Here is a 19,912-nt window from a genome sequence, read left to right as displayed (position 1 = left end):
CTTAGTAATCTGTAACACTTGCAGGTAATGATGTCCAGTTTTCATTAACTGTTCGATGTTTTGTCTATCACTACGTTCGTATTTACTTTCACACACTGTTATAGAAAGCCATGTTTGTGTCGTTTTAGCGTTACTTAGAGCTACCATGCCATAAAGAGCTATGTGTAAGCTGCATAGAAGATATGACTGAAAAAATGTTCTCGTTTAAAACTGGAGAAACTGGGTCTCTACAAGATTACTGCACTTTTGAGAGTGTTTATAAGCAAAAAGTACACATTTTCTCGTTGCACTTTCTCAAAAAAGCGGTAAGTGACAGTCTCCGCTCTGACTTTTGTTATATCTTGGATCAAATTTTTTTTCCCCTTTTTCAATGGTAAAAGCGCAATAGATGGGTTTTCGTTGCTGCTGACTTAAATGATATCTCTTCATTTAGTAGTCATTCACTAATTCTACTTCTACATTGCAGTATTCATCAAGAAAATGAATTTACATAAATGTTGTTTACCCAGTTACGTTTTCTGTTCATTCCATTAAACAAAAATAATGATTGTCCAAAGAATGTTTTTACCGTGTGTCCCTATCAGTACATATTATATGAATTATGACATTATTCTATGACGTATTTTGAGAATTTTGGGCACTAATGGAAATTTATTTAGCGCAATTTTAAGCTTTTTGGTTTTAGGTTATGCAGATCAAATACCTCACTGGTAGCAATGGATGGATGTGCTCGAAGGGAGGATGCTGTGAAAAGGTCTTTATCTGATATGTAAAATATAAAGTTGATTTTTGAATGATCAAATCCGACACATTCAATTACTCTCGTGATAGTTGAATCATTTCGGTGAATAGTATGCGATTTCTTATCCCTAAAATGTATCATATAACAGTCTAATTAACAAAGTTGGTTCTGCTTCATTTCAAACATATCAATTAAAATAATATTAGGAAACTTACAATCGAATTGGTTGATACCAGTGTCATCATTTTTGGAGTAATAACAGTCAGTAATTTTGCGTATCATAGACTATAATTATTGTGTTATTGATTGGCGGTAAAATACCTACATTTCTATTCCGTTTAAAAATTAAAAAGTGTTCGTTGATGGATTGTATAAAAAGGCATATACATACTAGCAATTAGATTGTACCTCTCACACACAAATAAAATATGAAGACATAGTACAAGATCTTACTAATTGTTTTCTAGCTTCATTAGACATTTTTATAGTTACATGTATTTGAAAAACCAATGTCCTAATACTACTGATAAAAACAATGTTGATTATCAAGGATTTTTCTCTGAAGTTAACTACTAGAATATGTCTTTTAAGGCGATTGTTGCGTGTCGAGACTGCTGCCATAGATTGTGTTTGAAACATGCTAAGGATACATTGCGCATTCTAGTACGCAAAAGAAGCAAATGTGAAAAGATTCATGGCAAACGTCAGTTTGTCAGTTGTGAAAGATGCGATATTGAAATTCCAGCTGATCAACTGGAAAAACATGTTCAAGAATATGAGGCTCGTGTGAGTATGCAGAAGTCAAAACGATTGATTGTTCATTAATAGTAAAGGTGAGATAGATTAGAAACGATCCTTTCACAGTTCTTGGATTTTACATATAATTCTGTCCGCTATGCAACGTCATAATTTCCCAACTCATTCAAATATATTTAATAAATAATATGGGTTGTACTCCCGTCGAAAGACTTGAAAACTGTGATTGTTAACTTGTCTCTATTGGCAGCTTTCTTCGTCAACAAGAAAGGAGTCGCTTATGCCAAGTGAGTCTGCTCAAATTACGGAAGGAATTCCAAAACACAGTGAGGACATCGAAAGGAAAGAAAGTTTAAATGTAAATTTGTGTCTTTGATATAATGATATGTACATTAGACACGTTACCGCAAGCTCATATATTATTTTTAACATAACAAGAATATATTTACATTTGCCCTGGTCTTCACGCAATGTCAGTTTGTAAGTACATCGCAGGATGTCGTGCATATATATATATATATTTGTTTTTGCACCTCCCTCATGCTGAATACGCGATACGTTTTCCTAACTGGCTAACTTTGTACTTATATGAAGATAAAATCTGACTTATAGTCGTCACCGTAAATTTCTACTTTAACACAACACAACCATCTTATATAATTTTTTCTCATGCTTAACACGTGCTTAAGAAATGCAACAATATATATCTTTTTTTCAATGGTAGGTTGATTTAATAGTTTAAAGTGCATACTATCTTACTCGTAACTTGATCTTCAGAATATAAGCTAATAAATTGACAAATTTGAAGCTTTCCAAATGGAACGCTAATTTATATTATTTCTTTTAGGCTGAGTTTATCAAGATCTTATATTTTTCTTGTTTTACTCGTTGCGGTACACACAAATCAGAAAAAGATGTCACAGAAAAAAATAAATTTTCCATATGATCTTCAAATATATATCGATACTCTTATAAAAATATAGGCACTAAATTGATACCAAAGTTCTTTTCTTTAGATCAGCTTGATGCTTAAAAGATATAGTGTAATTTTTGATATGACACCGGTTTTCATGGCTTTAGACCATGCATACGATTATGCTCAAAGTACAGTGTTTTCGTACTACAGCGGAGACTGGATACCTCGGTGGACATGGAAACTGACGTGGAGGGTCAGTTGGCCGAATTAGCAAATGGAGGCATACAAAATCAATCAAGAACTCATTTGAAAAGCAAAAATTCGTACGAGATGGAGATGGAAGCGACAGATAGAGACGGTGAGTAAGCCCCTCCTAGATTGTTTATAGGTTTTAATTCGCTATGGAAATTTTATGAACATATCATGTGTGGGTTCTTGTTGTGCATTCAGGATGGGCTCCATTGTGTAAGATCAATATGTTTTTTGTTCTGTTTGCCAAATTTCAGATCAAGAATCAAGCTTCCAGCCAGTGGTCATTTTGAAATTGAAGTGAATACCAATATTTCAAAGCAACTAATGAAGAATGCTCTTGAAACATAGTGAATACGTTTATTTAGAGTCGTCAATCGCTGCCTTGTATTTCTAATGAACTACCGAAAGAATATTCCCAAACGTAAATAATTTCAGTATTGATCCTTGTTACGTACGAATGACTGCAGGCAGCCGTTTTTGACATTTAAAGTTTGCAACAACCATCTTTGCAGAACTGCAAAATGGAACTTTATGAACTAGTTAAGAAAAGGTTCTAGTGGTGCATCTCACATTCTGAGTGTCTAATTTAATTATGAAAATGGTATCCGGCAGTTGTTTTGAATGGATGCGCAAGATCGTTGGCATTTTTAATTTTATAAGAGACCCTTTAAACTGTTTTACGAATTTTTGACATTACTCTGTTATTCATTAAGTTCGACACTATTTTCTCTTTGGAAATTAAAATTAGGAATTCACCGACTAATGGCATGACTGCACATGAACATGCAACATGTATTGAAGAAAAACAATCCAGCTTGACAAATAATCAAAACTGGCCAAGTATCACCATTTACCTTCGATCGAAGACCAAGGAAATCGAATCAAATGTAGAATTTAAGAGACTGTGGTATAAAGGATTGTACATAACAAATGAATAACACCATACAATTTTGAAATTGAATAAAGTAGAATCAACGAATGAACTCAACTGCATCAGACAGCTGTTTCGTCCTTTTAAGAATCGTCAGTGATCGATGATCGAAGCTAAAGTAGTCTAGGAGACGACTAAAAAAAAAATCAAAATTGGTGTGTGATAAGTGTCAAATTCTACTTGGAAAATGAACTTATCCAGTAAATTCATGACAAAAATCTAGTATAAAACGGAAAGTCAAAGTTACTTCAATGTATTCTCTTTACTAAGTTAGCGGGTTCTTGAAATACCGCAATTAGAGTCATTAAAAAGTTGATATAACGCAGTTGACATTTCTGCTGAAATGAGGTCAATATTGGCTTTTTACCATTAGAATCAAGTAAAGTGGTAAAACTATACATTTATACTAAAATCTGTAACGGAAGGGAAAAAAGTGAAAAGACTGTGAATAACAGAAGAGCTGAATTTACACTGGCAAAACCGTAGAAAGCTAAGACAGAAAAACATAGCCACATTCGTATTAAGGTGATGCTCTGTTAGGTTATAATTTGAAAAAGAAAAGTGAGAAAAAAGCATTGCTAGTTAATTTTTTTGTCGCTCGAATGAAGGATTGTCCCCGTAAGAAATTTATTTCTTTTAAGACATGCTAAATATTGGCCTGTCGAGGCCTTATGTCCTGGCTGTCTTCAAGGAAATCAGTTTTCATGCTGGTATTTTGTACTATCCATTTAACTTCAATAACAATTTGATGACAAATTTACATTTAAAGTATATATGGAGTTTCGCTAAATCTTTATCATTTCAATAACAATTAAAATGCTTGCTTAGGATAAACATAAAATGGTGAGGGCTTCTTATATTGACATATTCATTATTAAAGGGACGACACATTTGGTTAAGGAAGGTTTGGAAAATCAATATGTGGGTTCCAGAATTTACAGTATACATGCACATAACAGTATACTTAATATCCCTTTTTGACGATGTAGGGACAAGATACGGATGTTATCATTTGCCATCACTCTTCGGTCTTCTTTTATAAGCGGGTTTGGTTAATTTTATAGATTGATCAAGGACGAGAAGAACAAAATTGTATTTAAAGAAGCCAAGGTCAAGGTTATTGTAATTTTTTCAGAAAATACTTATCAGTGCGTAATAACAGCTTCATGTCTTGAAAAGCATTTATCAAACTGCAAACGCTTATAAATGTCCGTAATATCTCCTAGTTTTATTGAGTGAGTGTGATCAAATTTGTCCCTTTTTTATTGCACATAAGTCAGTGTGGGACCGCCGAGTTGTGGAGGGAGAGCAGGGGGTTGCAATGTCTTACTATTATGTAGAGAACGATTATATGGATGTCATTAACCAATTCCATAAGGAATAAAACAGTTTTTGCTTAATGAGATTTCAGCGAATTATTATAGATAAGTGTAAAACATCACGCCATGCAAATATTTATCTATCATTTTTTGTGGTTATACTTTAATATTTTTACAGTCATTACTTCGAATTCAACAGACAGTGGAACACGAGATCTTCAAAAGAATGCAGAGAAAACCAACTCACCAACGGTAAGAATCCTATAACAGTTTGTGAGTACATAGGTAACTGTATATAACAACAGATCAGTTCCTTCATCGGTGTCTTTTTGAATATCAACGGTTGCTGAGAGAGGTAAAGTCATGGCGGATTTAGTAATCTATTTTCATTTCACAATATCAGATTATTGATTGTTTATTCGCCCTCAGGTTGTCACTTTAGATTTCTGTTCTTGTTATCTAATCTATGGATAAAACAAACCTTATAGAGATGATTGCGTCCTTGAATAAAAATTCTGCTACGTAAACAACAAGAATATCATGTCTATCTATCAAGTATTTTACTTCAAATAGTGAGAGATTTTGGTATATTAGTCACATGTTGTCATGTACATGTATTTCTATATCGGTACATTGTTTTGTTGTTTGCATTGTTCTCATTTGACAACTTGACATTACTTCCTTGGATTGGTCAAGGTTAAAATGGTGGATAGTGTGATGGAGAGAGTCTGAATTCGGTTTCTGTTTGCTAGTTCGGTTTAACCTTACCGGATCTGGGAACCAGATCCTTCTTCCGTTTTAGTTGAACGGAACTGAGAACCATCTTCAGACTCCCCATCAATGTAGCAGGAGACACTATCCATTAAGGTACACATAGTATTATTATCCTTGTACTGTTTCAAGCGTCTCATCGTAAATAATTATTTTGTTTATATTAATGTTTCTTCGAATTTGAGTCATATTTAAGGCGTGTCGATTTTTTTCATTGTTGTGCTTGAAACACATCTCTGAAAATATTCAATCACCAATCATTCATGTCCATATTGTCAGTCATTACGTCTTTACTTTCCAATGTCTACCCTTTTAACCACCAAAAGGTATTTGCCAGACTATTATCTTATAAAAGAGAGTATGGGTAACGGATTTGTATTTGGTTCTATCAGTCTAACAACGCTATCTTAATAGAATATGGCATACAAAAATGTATGAATTGTTGCCTTTTTGATAACGTTTTGCCATCTTTGACTTGGTGTATTTACTAAAGATCTCAGAGAGTTACGTTGTAGACATTCCTCATTCTAGTAATACATACCCATTTGGATGTCGATCGGAAACAATTACTTTACGATGAATGTTATCTGAAGGTGTATGCCTTTGGATAGTTATTTCATCTTGCATGACCACTAACACAAAAGTGTTGATAATAAGGCATTGCTGAAATACCACTTATATAGTACATCCCTGAATCGATGAGATGCAGTTTACTTTTTCCTATGTCAAACACATCAGCTAATTTTTTTCCTTTGCTATGTTTCATGTGTTGTTTTTATTGATTAAAAATGCGATGCCTTTATCATTGTCTTAAGTAAAATAAACTTAATTCTTTTCAATTGAACGTATTTGCACTCCCAACATGCTGGAAATAATTTAGCTAAAATGATGAAACAGCTATTGCAGATTACTTCTGGAATCGATTTCCTGTAATGTTTTGGTGCAGGCACGTACTTAAACCCACTATTCCCTTTTGTAGGGCTGTCATATTATAAATACCAGTTTGACTTACGTTGGACCACATTGCTTTCTGTGTAATTCTTCAGTCGTTCGTGGAATTTCAAGACTGCAGTCATAGAATGTGTTTAAATTGCCTGAATGAATGAGTAACTAAAATTCTGCGATGATAAAATTGTAGCAACTCGGACGATCATAATATATTCTTCACACACCTTTTGCAATCAGCTACTGGTATTTATTGTGCGCTTTAAGTTATAGTTTTCTTTTTTTAGGAACCGTGTGATAATCAGAATCGCAAAACGGTTGAGTCATGTTTTTTTTTTAAGTTTAGTGGTACCAAACTATTCCAGATAGGAAACGTCCTTATTGAAAAAATTAAGCATGCAATTTTAATTATATATTTTCGCTTCTTTTTTCTATGCCAGTTTTTAATTCAATTAATTGTCATCAATTGCAATTTTTGCACTTTGCAAATGAGCTGACTACAAGATGATTTCGAAAAAAAGAAAAACATAATGTTATTACAGAAAACAAAAAACGAAAACCAAACCGTAAGATGCCCTGCCAGTCGGAATGTAACAACTTAAACTCTCGAAATAATAAAATGCTTTCGCCAATGAATTATTTGAGACGTTATTTTTGAAGGCACGCCTGTGTCAGAAAAAAATTAAATATTTGTCTATGGGTATTTAGGACTTGACAAAAGTTAGTAGGTCAGAAAGTGTAATCTATGTCTAAAATTGGTCGAGAAGACAGAAACCTTGCTAATAAGATGATTTTTGAATTTCTTACACATGAATATATCAAGTGTCGTTCCACTGGTGTCCAATAAGCTGAAACTTGATATTAAGGGAAGAAAGCCAGCGAAATGTTTTTATTTTACAACCTGGTAGAAAGTTAGATATGGCAGTACATGATAATATAATTATGGATTTGCTGAACAACACATATTTTAAACTTCTCAAGTTCAAATTTGACTGAAATGGTCCAAGGATAGCGTCGATCAAGTTTTGTCACTTAAAAGCCAATATGGACACCATGACACCACATTTCTTCGTAAACATTTACGGCCAATATTTTTTTTTCTAAAATGATTAAGCTAGCATGTTTTTTTTATGAATAACACATAATGTCTTCTCACATTTCACCTGTCCGATTGTGTTCAACCTTGCCTGAAATGATCCTGAAGTGGTCTTGAATAAGTGTTATTTTTCCTTATTCCAGAATGGAAAATAAAATATTTTTTTCTAAAACAAAACAACTAAAACAACATTTTGGGCCTTTGTTCCAGTTCCAATAATTCCATTGAGCTGAAACTTTGTATTAAAAAAATAAACGCGAAGTGTTGTTGTTCTTGTTACCTTTAATAATTGGTCCCAGTTCCACCACTGCTTACATGCTGTCGTTAAGGCCCTTGAATCTCCATTTTAGTTAATTAATTCATTCTTACTTATTTTTACAGAGAAAGCAGTACCTGAAAGAGCTAATAACAGGGAGAATTTGTCAAAACAAGATAACTTGCTTAAAGACGGTAAAATTGTTGAAGCAATACAAATTAAAAACTATTCGTTTCTCACGTATACCCAAGGAGCAGCAATTTAGTTATCAAAGACTAATCGTCAACGGTTTCGGTTTTCTGAAAACTGTCTTAAATAACAAAAAAAAACAAATCAGGCCTGAATCAGTTTCAAAATATTTTAGCGTGAAATGTAACTTTCATTTTGAAGGACATTGCAACAAGTACATAAATCACGCATCGATAATATAATGTATTTTCTGATGTTCTCCGATTTCTTTATTTAGGAATATTTCCTGGCGTCAGACAATTTTAGAAGTTTTCAACGACCATTCTTCGAGATCTTTTTGTTGTTTACTGTAGATCTAGGATAGCATTAGCCAGACCATATTCATAAATCGTTTTAAGGTGTTTTTGGTTCCAAAACTCAAGTCTTAACATCTTTAGAGTTTTTAAAGAATGCCATCATCTGTGGTTTTTGATCTTAATAAATATTTTATACCAGTCTCACGGACGAAAATCAAGTTACATTTACTACTTCACATGAAACACTCAAAATGATAAATTTCTTGTAACTTTTTCTCGTTCTCTCCAAAAGATTAGTGGTCCTTAGAAAAATATCTTATTTTGTATTGCATGGAACGGTATAGCGTTTGACTTTTTTTTCAGCCATTCGTTGAGTTTCAAGACTGCAGTCATAGAATGTGTCTAGATTGCCTGAATGAACGACTAGATCAACATGGGAGCAAAGTCCTCATTTGCGGAATACGTTACTGCAGTAAAACAATCCCTGTGCACGAACTGGAAGATTATCGCTTGAAACATGTAATTACTGAAAATGTTTTGCTCAGAAAGTGATACATGCGTCTTTACATATACACATATTACAACGGGTTTAACAGTCATTGTATACTACTTTGTATTTTCAGTTGGTAGTGTCTTCTCCGTTGGATACTTTCTTTATATTTCAATAAAATCGTTCTGGCACGAGTCGCTGTTGGCGGCACATATTTTGCGTATTAGTTGACTCGCATTGCATTTTCGTTACAGTTTATTGAGAACTCGCTACTAGTCAGTCAAACTAAAAAAGTTTACATAGCGACTTACTTTGCAACATTTTGAAAAGTATATGGAGTCCATCTATGCACCTATTTGACACTAGAAAACGGAAAAAATCGGTTACAAAAGAAGCCAATATTTTAAGGTCGTCGAATAGACTCCGAGTGTTAATTTTTTAATATTTCTGAAAGACCATTTGCGATAGTTTTAATGAGATACTTACGTTGTTTTCTTTCATTTAAGGGACCATGTGATAACCCGGATTGCATTGCTACGGACGAGGTATGATTTTTTTCTAATGTCGCTCTGTTTCTGTAAGAGTAACACAATTAACGATGTGATTGAAAAGCAATTGATATTATGCATAAGTATTACAACGTTTTAAAAACTAAATGCAAACCTGTTCTTAAAGTCTCCGTAAAGAAACAAACATGATCCATAAGTGATCAGCATTCACTGACTATATTATTTTGTTGATTGCACGATTTCAATTTTTAAGGATTTTTAAGAGTTTTGAGAGATAATATTTTCTTACTCGCTCATTGATTCTCATGGTTTATATACTGGACAAAATAAGTTAAGGATCTTAAATTGTGACCATAATATCTTTAAAAATTCAAATCATGTATTGCCGGTAATTGCACTCGTAGTTTCTCCAATATGTACCTAAAGTCATGTCAAAGGTGAAAGCACGTGCATCTGAAGGTCTTGCCGTTCCGCTCTAGTTAACTATGGTGGTGTGAAAAACTGACTGGTCTATTACTACAGAGGAATCTTGCAGGTTTTGATTCTGTTACTTCTAAGCTAAAAAAAGTTGAATTTGGAAACATTTAATCAATTTGTAACGAAAACTTGAAAAACTAATCATGCGAAGACATTTAAATGATATTGAAGCCGCGCGAGCTATAGGGCTCCTTCAAGCTGGTCAAACTCAACGAAATGTGGCGGCACAGCTTCATGTTTCTCAGAGCGTGATTAGTAGGCTATGAATCGCTATCAACAGACAAATAACGTCCGTCAACGCCCCAGATCTGGACGACCACGCTGTACGACAGCCCGACAGGACAGATTCATTTGCATCACGGCACGACGTCAGCGGTTTTTGAGTGCTCCTGTCATGAATCTTCAGTTTCAGCGTGCTACAAATCTAAGGATTTCATCCCAGACAATCAGAAACAGACTCCATGCCTCTAATTTACGAGCTAGAAGACCAGCAGTCCGACCAATTTTATCCAGAGGTCATCGACAATCCAGACATCAATGGGCCACTCATCATTTGAATTGGCAATTACGTCATTGGAGAAATGTTATGTTCACAGATGAGTCTAGGTTTTGTGTTGACTTCCATGACGGTAGGAGGAGGGTATGGAGAACCCAAGGAGAGCGCTATGCAGACTGCTGTGTTGTCCAGCATGATCGCTTTGGTGGTGGGTCAGTGATGGTTTGGGCAGGGATCAGTGTTGACTTCCATACAGACCTCTACATCATAGACAATGGATCTTTAACAGCTGTTCGATACAGGGACGAGATTCTACACCCTATAGTAAGGCCCATTGCAGGAGTTGTTGGCCATGATTTTATTCTGATGGATGATAATGCTCGTCCTCACCGTGCTCGTGTGGTCAACGACTATCTTCAACGTGAAGCAATCGTTCGCATGGACTGGCCAAGTCGTTCTCCTGATCTGAACCCTATCGAGCATGCTTGGGACACCTTGCAACGCCGGGTTTCAGCTCGACCTAATCCGCCACAGAACCGCCAACAGCTTATGATTGCTCTGCAAGAGGAATGGCAGCGCATCCCACAGATCAGCCACCGACGACTAATAAGAAGCATGTGCAGACGTTGCAGGGCAGTTATTGATGTCAACGGAGGTCATACTGCCTATTAAACTGCCAATTGCAGTTTGATGAGTTTTCCTTGTCTACATGATTAACTTGCTCTACTTCCTCTTACACTTTGATTTCAAGGGTGCTGTTATTCAGGGTTATCTGCTCTTGGTAGCAATTACCACAAATGAATTTGTTTTGTGTAATTAAAGACTAAAATGAATGTTCTGTCATTAAAATTTAAAATATAATCATATTATTATTTGTATGTAAAACTGCACTGTTTCAAGTTTATGATCCTTAACTTATTTTGTTCAGTATATTACGAATATTTTAAGAAAACCATTTTTTTTTTATTTTGGACAAAAAATATATACTCTTTCAGTAGACACGCTGATGAAGTCATCAGATTCATCATGGTAAAATTAATGTGTATATTTAAACTCTCACTAGAAAAGGACACGTCATTACTCATTTTACTGAAAATCATGTATGGCATTTCTAAACCGTTGTCGCTGAATCAATATCTAAATGAAATCCATGGTAAATGGAATATGGTTTTTAGCTTCATTGTTCGATATTTTCTACTGCCCTCAATTAAACTTAAGATAGAAGGGAAGATAAAGGTAGTACCAGTAACAATAATATGATATCAATTCCGTCTTCCAGACTTTAAGAAGAACAATATGCCGGTTTTTTCCTGAATGCAAACATAGACTATGCGTTGTCTGCACCTCAGTTCAACAGACAGGACATGGTGATCATTTGTATTGCATGGCTGCAAACTGCGTAAGTATATGATTGCTCATATTGGTATTCAGAACATCATTTTGGATATTTTCTTGAAATGCGAAATGCAATTATCAAAATAGTCATTTATGTTTTTGTTTCATTCTGTGTGTCATCTGTTTTACAGCCTGCATAAAGTTGGTGAAAGAAACTACTTATAGAAACTAGAACCTGGTCGTGATACAGAAAGAAAAAGAAAGAAAAAACTGCAATAATCGAAGGAAAATGAATACTAGGAATAATAGTGCTGGAATAGAATTCTTTCGGATTTTTATAGATTTTGATGTCAATGAAAGCAGAATGATCTCTTTTTCCATGTATGAAGATAATTGTTCTGTCTGGATATAAACAATACTGAATTGGTATCACGGGGACATTTTGAATGACCATATATAAACTGCTCGAAGCATATCAGAAAAGTTAAATTACTGAGCAGTTTTATGTCTTATCTATAATGTAGATCACATTATGGTTGTATTATATTCACACCTGAAAATTACTTCAATAACTCAAATCTTTCAACGTGTTTCAGCGACCAGTCATGCCTGAGTATAGACAAATAGTAGAAGGTATTTATTACATTATCATTTACCGTGTGATATTTTGATACAATCTGAAATTAATTCTAATGGTGTAGTAAAATTTGTCATGAGTTTTGAATTAACATCTCACCGTACGTATTTAGTAATTAGTAAATATCGCTTTTTGACTCATGTATGTTGTTTTTTAGGACATTCCTCATTTCAACAAGAAATAATGGTAAGTATTCCAATAATCTTCACATCTTTAGATTAATTACTGAAATTCACAGTTTTCTTTTTTGATTCCAAATTCAAACCAGTAGCATTTTAGAAGTAAGCACACAAATACATTGTAATTATTCTACTTTACTGCAAGACCCAAATAATCTTCCATTATATTGAAAATTAAATTATCAAACCGAATTCAGGTAAGTTCGTTTTATATATGTTAAATTAATATCCTACTTGTGTGTATGATTCATTAGTGGAGGAGACCTTGAAAATGAAGTTGTAAAAATCTGAAGAATATGTCTATTATTTTTTTCTAGGGAATTCCTAATGTTGGCCTTACTTGCTATGCAAGCTGTATATTACAGGTAAATCATCTTGATTATAACTATGGTTAAGTCGGACACATTTGCAATACTAAATTTGGTAAGTCTTTTGCTAAGCACAGCATTGCCATGGAAATAACATTATATTGATGTTCCAACCAAAAATAATCGTTAAAATGTATCTCCTTTTTTATGTTATCGACCTCCAATGCTAAGACTCTTAAATTATGAGTTTATCCTCTGTCAGAATCATCACTTTTTTATTACATGTATGTAAAAATATGTTTGTAAATGTGGCTTCATATCTGCATCAGATATAGAGGTTACAAAACGAGTGGCAGATGTTCTCGATTTAGTTAAGTGGTTTGTCCTGTTTCTAGCACAATAAAAACTATTCTGAGGATTCATTGACCTCTTCTGTATCCACGCGTTATCTTATTGACTAAAGTGAAATGTTGTTAATTAATATGCAACAATGACAATTTCAGAATATTTAGAAATTATGTATCCAGAAATATTGTACATCATTTCAAATTATAACTAGAAACATATTGGTTTGTTATCCTCAAAGCAAAAACACAGAAATCTAAACAACAATCAAATGATTACAAAATCAATCGTCAACTACGTATTGTAATTTCTTTGAGTATATGAAGTACTCTTCCAGTCAAAGTACGTCTTGTAGGCCAATCACAACATGCTAAATGGTTAAACATGTGGCTTAACGTGATTTGCTAGTTGAAATGATTAATTAATGATTTGGGAATTGAATAGAAATAAAATAGAAATAAGTAAAAAAAAAAAAAAAAACAAACAAAACAAAATGATGCAATGTGTAATTCAAAACTATACGAAAGTTAACTGACCTGATAAAATGAGCTGGACATATTTCATTCAAGGAAAAATATTAGTATTACTACATTTCTGTTTTAGCTCGTTGAAGATTTCGTAATTTCACATGATGTTTATGTAAAAAGTAGCTGCAAAAGTATCTAAAAGCTGTTGATTTAATGAACTATTTCTCTTAGGTTCTTGGCCAGACACCGGGATTTACGGAAAAGTTGGAAAAGTATTGTCAGCACAGTACACAGGTAAATAATAGAGTAGATATTACGATAATTGTTAAGCACGTCATATATATTGATGTTTATATCAATCCATCGGTAATTAACCCGAGATTAAGTATGCATGTTGAAATGAGGAAATATACTTTTCGTAGAATCGCGTGGATAAAGTTCTGCAAAAGCTGCTGGAAAAGATAAACGTTGGAGCTGAAAGGCAATTTAGCATCGACTGGAACCTGATGGATTTCCTAATGAGCAGAATTTTTCGCATGTAAGTGTCTTTATTTCATCAAAGTAATAGGAAAGATAGTATTAAAGTAATACATTTTCCATAACTTCATTAACTTACGTATTCGACCCCACTGGATGATCGACAGAATTGACAGAACAATGGTATATGAACATTTTATTACAAACATTGTGTGATGACAAAGCCTCTAGCTTCTAGAGTTGGTTTTTGGTGTTTAGAAGCAATTTAAAAGCAATTATATTTTTTGCTTATATCAGACAACTGATGAAACTAAATAGAGCAATAAAGATGATCGATTTAATTAGTACGGATAGAACCACCCGAGTCTGAGGATTTAAGAGTATTGCCTCAAGAAAATTCACGTAGGCGACAGGTAATCTCACAGCTTTTCATTCATTTTATATCCTGTATAATCATTGACTGTTTTTGTAAAATATAGGCAGGCACTTTTGGTTTATGACATCATTTATAACATCACAAAGTTGTATTGATTTATATCCAAATGTCAGGTGTACATTTTGATTTCCTCTTTTAAAAAACAAAACATGCCTTGAAAATTGTACCAAAGACACACAAACGAATAGCAACTTTTAATAATTTCGTTAGATACAGTAGAGCTAAACAATGTATTAAACTGTATCATACAGCTGTTTCGTCCTGCTAGGACTCGTTAGTGATGATATGGGCCTAAATTTTGAAGCTTAGAAGGCAACTGGGGAAGATCCAAAGCGATCGAAAGAAAAGACAAAAAAAAGGGGGGAGATGCAGGAGCCCCATAATTAAATGTATGTCGTGATTTTCATATATCAGATACATGTATATATTCTGAACCGCGCCATTATTCGAATGAATTAAAACAGCAAACATCGGGGACTAAATGTCAACCAGCAGTGTCTGCCACTGAAAACCTGTTCAAAGCAGAAAATACATAACTTCCTGTATATATAAACTTTTCACTCAATCTTTTATATGAAATTGTTTTTTTTCTGTACTTGTTCTTGTCAAAAAAATTAAAAACGGTTATTTTTGAAAGCAATGCCTTATGAAAGACAAAGCTTATTTACATATAATCGGCTCATGATTGTTTTATCTCATTCATTTATTACCGTTTAATACATAAAAATGCATTAAGGATGTTCTTACATAATCATCATTTAGTTGATACAAGGAAAATATAAGTTGTCGAAGAGTTATTGCAAACAAAACTTTTATTATTTAGTATATGTATAATGAATTTTGCATTTAGATATATAATTCTAGCACATGTTACCTTCAGTGATCGATCATTTCGAAGATACGAAGAGAACGATTGCCATTCCTTCATCATGACCTTATTGAATGCTTTGAAGATGGAAGACACAGAAAAAGAAATGTGTACAGGTATTGATTACTCATTGTGATATTGTTCATGGCTTCGTTAAAGAAATGTTTAATTTAGTTTATTTCATCATATTGACGTCGATGTGTGTCCTTATTATTTTTAGATGATGTCGCAAATTCATTTCTGGAAAACGAGACAACCCATGAAAGGTCTCAACGTAGGAAGGTAACTTGATATTCTTTTAATCTCGAGTGGTGTCGTGATACCCATAGTTTAGTATGCTTTGTTTATTTTAAATGAGACTTGGAAATACTTATCACTTTAAGAGTGCATTTTGCTTATAATATAATACAAACGACTGCCCATTCATGTTAAATGTCTTTTTATAGAACGAAGAAAAGAAAACAGCAGCTACTGGCTTAAAAAAGCGCATGGAAGAAGAACAGGGTAATTTACTTTTTAGCCGTTTGGTTTCTGTAACATCAGGCAAACACGTTTTCACTAATTTTAAAAGTCAAATGTTTGCTTTAGTTTAACCTGTATTTTATAAAATGATACATAGATGAACAAAAAGGATTGAAAAACAAGTACATAAATACTTATATCGTCTCCTTATTGTCACAACCTGGTGGTAGGACGGCACTCTGACATATATTTTGACAGCATAGCAGAAAGAGAAGAAATCGGAGAGTGGTGTGGGGGTCGGGTTTGGGTGCATCAGGAAATGAAAAAATGAAAGGAGGTAGTTACGAAAACATAACTGGTTAAAACTGAATTTTACAAATTACATGTGTTACAAGCGTTTTAGAATAACGCATGTTTCAAAGTCAAGTGCACATTGTTTAAACAGACCAATCATACCATAAAAGAAATCTCATTGATGTCCATGGATTTCTTCAGGTAAATAAATGACTGGTTATGGTTGATGTATGCTTTAAATAGTAATAACTTATTTTAGCAACTCTTCTAATATCCTATAATAAAATAAAATAATTATTAAATTCTTGAATAAAGGACCTCCTTATCTAGATTTTGACATTTCAATCACTTTATATTTTCCTCGATCGTCCCCAACTAGATTTCAAAACGCATCACTGATGAAAAGGACGGACCATTTGTAGGATTCGTTTTAAAGGCTGTATCTAATTACAAGCTGAACGTGTTTGATGCTAGTTGGTTCGTCTGTTGGATATCTTTTGAGAACATGACATTACTTACTTGGATTTACCATGATTTACATGGCGGTCGTCTTCCATGAAGCAGAAGACGCTTACTCTTCCGCAACATTTGGTCTTTTTCTCCTTGTACTTTTTCAGGTTTCTCCAAGTAAATCTTTTCTTTGTTCTTATTTTGTGTTAGTTTTATTGAGTTTGAGTTTGGATAACGATTATGTTGACATGTTTGTATTTTCTTGTCTTTTTTGTTGTTGTTGTATTTTTATTATGAGATGTTGTTTACATGCTCGTTTTTTATACACTCTTTCTTCTAACAAAATTCTTTTGTATTTTAGATCATTGTCCTGTTGTCCTTTTTGAAAGCCGCCTCATCAGTAAATTCACCTACGGGGGATGCGATCATGTTTGTATTTTTCAGACATTTAATTGCACAGTATTGTTTGTTGCTTTAACAATTTATTGACGAAGCAGTAAAAAACCTTAAAGCTGCGTTATTTGATAGTTGCATGTATGCTATATCCTCCAAAGTTATTCAACATAAACGTTTTCAAGATTCGTCTGATTATATCTTAGTATTTCAATAATATTTCATAATGAAGTTTGATATTTACTTTTCTTTCTAGGAAGAAACCGTTGATGATCAACTCTTTCGTAGCATCATGGTACCAGTTCAAGAAAATGTGGTAAGTACCAACATTTATAGTCCTTCTCAACTTTGCCATATTAGATGATCATAGTAATGCATGTGTCATAAAATTATAATATATTCATCGACACACTTTCGCTACCGTTTGAAAGTAGTTTTTTTGGTATTTTGTTTATTTTTGCACCTTTAAGTTTGAATAATGCAATAATGTGTCTTTTTGATACGCAGAAAACACTGGAAAATGGACTTCACCTATTTTTTAAAGGAGAGGAATTCCCAAGTAGCACTTTGCCATGTAGAGAGTGTAACGTTTCTCCTGACAAACACAGTGAGATTATCTTTATTTATCTTTAGATAGGAAACAATGATTAAGATATGTTGTTGAAAACACAAGTAGTGTATATGATGAAAGATACGATTTAGTTAACATATATCAAAAGATATGTTGACAAAGTCGTACATATTTTGCATTTCTTGTCAATATACAGATCCTTAATATGGAATAATAGTGTGAGGGAAAAAATATAAGTTATGAAAATATATTCAAATGAGATTTGTGAAACATATCTGCGCAAATATTTGATGACATATATTCTTTTCCTAGTGTTTTTGTTTTATTGGTACAAGTTACAGTAAGAAATACATATTGAAAATGTAATATTAATAGTCATTTTAATTTTTAAGCGGTTACAACACAAGTTCTTCAAATTGTCAAGGCTCCAGAAATTTTGATGCTGCAACTAGCTCGATTTGAGGAGGTAAGATTAAAAGTTTATAGCATGTAAGTATTCACATAAGACTGTCCTCATTCAGATCTGTAGAATATAAATTCCTTTCGGGGACAATAGAATCACTAATAGTGAAGCAGGAAAAAGACTCTGAATCCTAGTGGGAGATAAGATCTTGTTATGAATATCACAATAAAATTAACAGAATCAATTAATATGTTCTATATTTCTTTTTATTTCTACGTGTCATGAAATGTCTGAAATGATTGATCGATAGCCGTTTAAGCTTTTCATGTTACCTATATTTGATTGTAGTGGTTAAAATACAATAACACTTTACATGTGGGGTTTTTGAGAGATTTTGAGCGTATCTCGTCAATTTTGTATTACCTCAAATGACATGGTAAGCACCAGAATGTTGTACTAATTTTGAAATATCTGATTTTTCAGTTGTTTCCGAACAATTAAAAAGTATCAGAATCTTTTACTTTCACAATGTACTTTAACTGTATACAATTCAAATCAAGCACAATTTTAGGATGAAATTATTACATCTATTTCAGGTGCCGATGGCAGGGTCATACAAGGAACTGAGAAAGACAGACCATATAGTGGAGTTTGGAAAGTCTTTGATTTTGGAAAAACAATATCACCAAGACAAGGTAATTATATGTGTTATACTGGTCTCCATATATCACATAGCAGCAAACAAAAAAGTTACACATATCACGTGCAAAATAAATGTACAGTCTTTTAAGTTATAAAGCAGAATGATTTTAAATTCAGTTATCATTTATTTTCAAGAGTTAAATATTCCCTCTGTCAAGCCAAATGTACTTTCTTAGTGGTATTGTGGGTCTTGTTTAGTAGAAACCTTTAGAAAACCACGATAATACGTTAAATGACTCGCGTAATGTTTGATTACCATAATATACTAATGTATCACGTACATTGAGCGCGTGCAGCAGCAGTTACAATTGGTTGATAATCTGTCGGGTAATAGAACTGTATTGCTGAACACTAGTTCAATACGTTATAAGTCAAGGTAAGTCGTTCTGTGGTTGTGTGATGGCACACACGTAAATGTCTTATTCTATGATGCTACAATTAAAATTCGATAATTGGTCGTGTCTCTGTTTTATGTGTTTTGATATATGTTTTGTTTCAGAGAGAGCTGCAGTTTCAGCTATACGGAGTCGTCTTACACTCTGGAAGCATGCATGGCGGGCACTACACCTCATTTGTGAGGAAAGCTAAAACCAACAGATGGTTTTATTGTAATGACTCCAGTGTCCGTGAAGTACGCGAACGAATGATATTTCAAGAGTCGACATTTAGAAAAGCTTATGTACTCTTTTATAGCGACCAAATTTAAACGTTGTTTAAGAGAAACTCAGCATAAACAGCAAGAAAATGCTTTTGTGATGAAGAAGTGACATATGACATCTTGAAGCAGAGATCTTCTTTTACAGATCGATGTTAATATATTCACAGAACTTCCAATAGAATGCTGTAAGATGTGGACACGAAGAAGTGTACATATATCGAAGTACTCGTAGTACGTTTTGCTTAAAATGGTTTCATTTGTTTCAAGTTATCCGTGATGAATTGATTATTTTCATTGCGGGAAACAAAATCACTCTGTCATTGCATTATACTTACATTCACTGTCAGTAAAATTGATGTTAATAGCGTTTTCGTCGTTTAAAGAGTTTAATTATATCAGCATTGTCTCCTAGAAATGAGACATTAGTAAACCTGTTTTGAAAATTGGACTTTTATTTGTAATCTCAATTCGTGATAAGAAATTACC

At 33.4% G+C, this 19,912-nt stretch overlaps 1 protein-coding gene across 1 annotated transcript; it reads left to right on the top strand.

The window, feature by feature from the left end:
- The first annotated feature begins 1,321 nt into the window (after nt 1-1,321).
- LOC132563909 (putative ubiquitin carboxyl-terminal hydrolase 50) lies at nt 1,322-19,474 on the top strand. Its single transcript, XM_060228669.1, has 12 exons — nt 1,322-1,528; nt 1,749-1,856; nt 2,625-2,772; nt 5,095-5,168; nt 13,944-14,006; nt 15,940-15,997; nt 17,061-17,128; nt 17,349-17,408; nt 17,600-17,699; nt 18,056-18,129; nt 18,663-18,761; nt 19,268-19,474. Exons 1-12 carry the CDS (start codon nt 1,322-1,324, stop codon nt 19,472-19,474), a joined length of 1,266 nt encoding a protein of 421 aa, XP_060084652.1.
- The last annotated feature ends 438 nt before the right edge of the window (nt 19,475-19,912 follow it).

Source organism: Ylistrum balloti, unplaced genomic scaffold, assembly GCF_031769215.1.
Source record: "Ylistrum balloti isolate Yb309-2 unplaced genomic scaffold, AGI_CSIRO_Ybal_v1 Utg371914, whole genome shotgun sequence".
Classification (NCBI taxonomy): Eukaryota; Metazoa; Mollusca; class Bivalvia; order Pectinida; family Pectinidae; genus Ylistrum; species Ylistrum balloti.
Note: the sequence above shows the minus strand (reverse complement) of the source record. Positions and strands in the feature narration are given on the sequence as shown.